This window comes from Theobroma cacao, chromosome 9, assembly GCF_000208745.1.
Source record: "Theobroma cacao cultivar B97-61/B2 chromosome 9, Criollo_cocoa_genome_V2, whole genome shotgun sequence".
In the NCBI taxonomy this organism is placed as follows: Eukaryota; Viridiplantae; Streptophyta; class Magnoliopsida; order Malvales; family Malvaceae; genus Theobroma; species Theobroma cacao.
This window is the reverse complement of record NC_030858.1, coordinates 26,577,508-26,583,707: the sequence shown is the minus strand read 5'-3', so window position 1 is coordinate 26,583,707 and position 6,200 is coordinate 26,577,508. Positions and strand designations below refer to the sequence as shown.

General features: G+C 30.8%; 1 protein-coding gene across 1 annotated transcript; it reads right to left on the bottom strand.

Annotated features, from left to right (window-relative positions):
- LOC18589689 (GATA transcription factor 29) lies at window positions 2,166–5,131 on the bottom strand. The gene is made up of 3 exons (XM_007014767.2): window positions 4,819–5,131; window positions 2,822–3,268; window positions 2,166–2,423 (listed from the first exon to the last, which is right to left on the bottom strand). The coding sequence occupies exons 1-3, from the start codon at window positions 5,035–5,037 to the stop codon at window positions 2,322–2,324; spliced, it is 768 nt and encodes a 255-aa protein (XP_007014829.1). The 5' UTR covers window positions 5,038–5,131; the 3' UTR covers window positions 2,166–2,321.

The window sequence follows — 6,200 nt, the reverse complement described above, 5'->3', positions numbered from 1 at the left end:
AACTGATTGTTTAACTCAATTTTAATCAAACTTCTTGAATTGGTTTCCAAACATTTAGTGTTATTTTAAATGCTTGTGAACTATTTTACAAACTATGTTTTATAAAACATTTTGTTATCCTTGCATCGTTTGAATGACAACAGTCTTGGAGGTTATATGGACATACGTTCCTCGATTTGTTTGAAAGACAACAGACTTAAAGACCATTTGGATATTTGACACGCTTCATAATGTGGGATTGTCATATAATGACGCTTGGAAAAGCGAGACTCGATTTATAATTATGCTTAGAAAGGTAGGTGTTAATTTATGGTTATGCCTGGAAAGGCAGGTTGTACAAAACATTTGATAAATGTTTATTTGCATATTTCTAAAAGTGTATTTTGTTAAATATTCTTCCCCATTAGCTTGTTCCCCTTCTCCGTATCTACTCATGAAGTTATTTATAACTCACACGTTAGATTTTAGATTAGTAGATTGCTTGGCTTGTTGTCCTTTGGCAATGAGCTACTTTTACAGTCAATGTTGGTGCATGATCGTTATGGCATCTAGTAGGTGTCAGCCCTTTTACTTGTGCTGTACTTCGCTAGGTTTGGTTTGGTCTGGTTTAGTCTTTCATACTTGACTAATGGATTTTGACTCGGATTATAATATGTAATAATTGATATTATGGATGATTGCCATGAGCATGGCTTACACTTGGGTTATTATGTATGTTTCTTCCACATCATGAGCACGCTCACGTGTAGATGGATATGGTATTTTCTTATATATGATATAATCATGTTTATACCTGCTTACATATGATTCTATGGTGATGATTCCTATGAGGCACATATGTTTATTGGTTTATTGTTCATCATTAGGCTTGCATGGATTAAGAGGGTCACTCCCATTGATACTTTATAATCTCGGATTTGGGTTGTGACAATACCAAATGCCAACGGTGCTCAGCGGAACAAGTCTTAATTTAATTGTGACAAAAATAGTAATCCAAGCCTAGAATCAATGGAGCCAGCATGGTTTACTTTATATATGGAAACGACTCTTAAGACTATTTCTTTTTATGCCCCATAGAGCAGAAACAATTTGCGATCAGACGAACAACATTTTTCGTTTCATTGCCTGCATAAATTTATTCCATATATACATCCAATTACTTTAAAATAAATCTAAGTAGCTATACTCGTACTACAGTTTCAATAAATTTTTTATTTTTCCATTTGAAAGAAAGGGATCCAAATGTAACTCTTTGATTAAAAGTTACATACATTTATCATTGAGATAAATGCTTAATGAGGTACAACTAATAATTGTTTTTTGTACAAATCATAACATGCTAGTTTCCATTCATACATACACACACTCATGTGTAATTGCTTGAAGTAAATATGATAATAACCTTATTATGGCATAATTTTTTTTTAATTCATGTGATAATACTCCTTTCATCCAAAATTTTTTCTTCTTATTTGGCTTTCACAGATTAAGAACATTTTTTGATACTTTTTATTTAATATTAATTTTTATTTTTTTATTTTAGAATGATATTCCATGAATTTTAATATTAAAAAAATAATGAGAAATCGTGACAATTAAAATATATATATATATATAAGAAAAATAACAAATTAAAAAATATATATATATATAAGAAAAATAACAGTATCAGATGTTAAAGAATGTAAACAAAAAATAGTTTTGAGACATTTGAAAGAAAGATAAACAAATAGAATAGGAGAGATGAAGTGCAGTCTTTAATATTTTTGTACTTGTTTCATATATTAATAGAAAAAGAAGTGAAGAAGAGTGAAGTTGAAAATAAATTATTTTTTAGTTTGATGTAATTTATGGTTTTATGCCCAATCCTCAGTGCGACTGAAAGTGAAAAGTAAGTTGGTGTATTCATGATGATATTTTGGTGAAGTAAAAACTTGGATACTCCAAGTCCTAACCGATCAATATATGATCTTCAATAATTTAATTTCTCTGTGTTTGTTTTTCTTTGTAGAATAGGCAACCCTGTGCATGTGCATGTTCTCCAAAAACTTTCACTAAATGAGATAGTCATTAGTGTGACTGAGGAGAAACTAACAACGTAACTCTCACAAGGCACAACAGTCTCTTCTCTTTAATTAAGTTTTTGTTCAAGATGCATTCAAGATCTCAAACTACTTTTCCAACCAATTCAATGAAGCAAAAATGAAAACATTTTCTTACAAATAAAAGAGCAAAATTAAATACCTCTAACACCCCTCACTTGTCTTTGAGAGATGAAACATAAAACTAATTGCTAAAATGGAGATATTAATTTCCTTGGGTCATCCATTATGGTTGGACTGTTGGCCCTTGCTTCCCGCTTCTTTTGCTTTTCTTTTCTCCTCTTCTTTTCTGTACTTAATGCCACAGGCATTGCACAATGTCTGCAATCAATAGCCAAAATATTGATTAATACAAAAAAGTTGGCAAGCAATTCTAAGTTCCACCACAGTTCTTATTGAGGATTGATCTAATAATTAGATCGATTGATAAACTTCAATATAACAAAACCTCCATTGAACAAAATATATAGTAACATCTTAATTTTACATGGCAACACCATTCATTACTATTGAAGTTGGCAAGTCATTAAAAACCCAACACATTACTTACTAAAGCATTATAACGAAATCAAAACTTTTTTATACTTTGTTGATTTATAGGATTACTTTATAACCGAGGGTTATATGATGCCAAATGATGAGAAAATGAAGAAAGAAAAGCAGAATATAATAGACTTAGTTTAAGAGCTATATTTTGTAAAGAAAATTATAGAGAATACCTTGGGGCCTAGGGGACCTTTGCGCCACATAGGAGTATCGTTGGTGTTGCAGTTGTAGTTACTGCATCGTTTGTTAGGGTCATTGTAGTTGCCACCACGTTGACGTCGTTGGCCCCTTTTGCCCAAACCAGAGGCGGCGGAGTTTCCGAGCTCACGTTGATCTGCTGTTCTCCTAGGGGGGACATCAAGCAGCGTGTAGTTGTTGGTTGGCACCGAGCTTGGAGGCAGCTGATGATGATGAGTAGGGGCAAAGTTGCTGTAGGTGTTGGTGCTATTAGAAGGACATCCCATAGAAGGGCCAGAAATTTGGTTAAAAGTATTTTCATGGTTCATGCTATGGACATTGCTAGCAAGTTGATCAGATGGCCATGCAGATTGGCTGGCATTAAAGCTTTGTTGACCTTGAGCCACTGCTCCTTGATTAACCATTTCCAATTCATTCATGCCCTGCTCAAGCATGCAAATAACGTAAAACAATATAGAATGAATTAAAATTACTTAACTAAATAGAAGATTCAAACTGCTAAAGAAGAGCTTTGCTGTTGATCTCTTCTAGCACTGCAATATCTAATGTAATTAGGCAATTCCCGACTGTATTTGTTTGCAGTACACTTCTACTTAATTATGCAAGCTTGTCTTAGATTATTTATTAGTATCTCACGCTAATAATAATTGAGAAGAGGTTACCAGAGAATCAAATATTCACATCGTGCAAGAAATAGTTTCATTGAAAACTTAATGTAAATTTCAATTCTGTGTTACAACTGCTTTTGGTAATAAAGAAAATCTCTTTTTTTTTTTTTTAAGTTATAGAAAAAAAATAACATACGACTAACGCCATTATTAACAAGATGACAAAACTAATCACCAACGCAACTTCATTGCTTCACTAACTATTCAAGACTATCTAGTCTAATCTAATCTAATCTAATCTAATCTAATCTATATTGATTCTAACCTACATAAGGTTGTACACATGACACTTGTATTGTGAAACTACATTAAATTTAAAGAATATTTTAGACATTTTATTAAACGAGCCGTTAAACTTCGTTGGCATTTCCATTTTTATAAAACAGACCTGTATATAACAGCAAGGATGACAGGAGATCACTATATATTGAAACGCTAGAAATAAGAAAGACAAATTCTTCTACAGAGGTGTTAAGGTTTTTCATTTTTATTAATTTCTTTTCAAATTTATATTTGATACACTATCAATATATAGAATTTATACACTATCACTTAATTAAAAAAGTATCATCTCATCAAAGTTCAAAATTTTTCAAATTAAATATTTTTAATATTATGAGTATTTATTTTTAAAATTTTCCAACTTTTAAATTTATTTATTAATGAAAGTGATAATATTTAGTTTATTGATAGTGTCTAAAATTTAACACTAATAATGTATCAAATATAAACCTATTTTTCTTTAAACCAAAAGCTTAGTTCGAAAATTTAAACAGAACAAAGTAAGACTTTTTTTTGTTATCAAAAACTGAATTAAAATTTTGTTGGGTCATGAAGTAAGAAATTGATTTCTTGAATTTTGAAAAAAAAATCATTATTTCTTAATAATTTAGAATATAAAAACTAAAATAAAATTCAATCGCAATATCTGAATTAAGCCGATAATCAATAATTTCTTTTTTAACATCAATTCTCCAAATTCAATATCCAATTTACAAGTCCTACTAAAAAAAGTCGAATGAATTAGATAATGTACATTACATATTCTCTATTTTTTATAGAAAATTCTAGTTAATTACTAGAACAAATACAAAAACTTCATATTATTTTGAAAAAATCATTATTTGTTGGCACATACTTTATTTTTAAAATTAATCTGTACTAAAAACTTCTTGTAACCTTATATCATCATATAAGTAACAAAAGGACTATTGCAGAACCAATTTTTAACAGTGTACGTGTATATATATATATATATATATGAAAATCAATGTAAAGAGTTTGAGAAGAAAATTTTAGAGAACCTGAGTGTTGGGACCAGCAAAGCTAAGGTTGGCAAGATGATTAGGGGCGATGGAAGTAGGATTAACATACTGCCCCGTCTGGTAGACTAGTGGATTTTGATGATCACAATCAGGCAATCCCAACTTGAGGGTCAAATCAACCCTATTGCTTACATTGTTGTTATTGTTGTACCCATTCATTCTGTCTGCCTGATTGAACCACTGATGAGAATGATCCATGGATCTTAATTTCTGAAGGAATATTGAGAGGGTTTTTCTGATGTAGAGAGCCCTGAAAACCTACGACTATCCCAAATAATGATCAGAAAAGAATGCCAGAAAACTTTGTAATAGTGACAAAAAATCCTGGTGGAAAGCAGAATATGGATGTGATTCCTTTTTATTATTATTATTTTACAAATATATGTATATATAAAGGTGAAGAAATGGGGCATGCATGCAATAAAAATTTGAAACGGAAGCAGTGAATGGATAAAACAAGGATGACCTGGAAGACTGACACACATGCAACAAATGGGCACACTTTTTATGTGATACTATTAGCAGGTAACAAATCAACATAAAACTTGACAGTTAAAAAGTAGTGATTTCAGCGTATAGCTGATCTGGGTTTCCTTGATATTTTGTAATCCTAATAATATCGATCTGATCATCATCGTCATCAAGATCATCAATGGCTCCCCGTTTCAGAAACTTGTCCAGGATTCCATTGAACTCCAGATTAATAAGAGCTCAACAATGCTTCTAAAATGGATATGAAAATTTAATTTTACAGGATTCCCACATATCCATGCAGGTAAAAAAAAAAAAAAATTAATCAATTAGATTGTTTCACTTGTGAAATTTGTATAGAATAATAATCATAATAATATATTTTTTTTAAATAAAAAGCTTAATGGTTTTATTTCCCCTAGCTAGAAAGAGTGAGAATGATATTACCAGAGTACAATCTCAATCTCAATTGAGAGTATATATCAAAAAGATCTAAAAGTAAAGACAATATTTATAACCAAGAATAATACCCTCAAAGCTGATTAGAAAATCGTGGGAAGAATGTGCCAAAAAAAAAAAAAAAAAAGACAAGGGTTCTTGCAATCAAGATAATCCATACATCCTATAGAGAGAGTTGCAAAAATGTGTGGCTTAAAAAATTATAAGTAAAACATGAGTATCTTTAGTCTTTCCTTGTTTTTTCCTTCATTCCTCCCTTTCAAATGCCACTCTGCGCTTTTGCAGCAAAATACTGCACTATCAACAGTAACAGGAAGCACTTATAATTATAAAGGGAGAAAAGAAGATCAACTCTTAGATTTGATTATTGAGAGTGGGATAATATATCAAGTTATCAACTACTCCAACTCTTAAAAAACAAGACGAATATA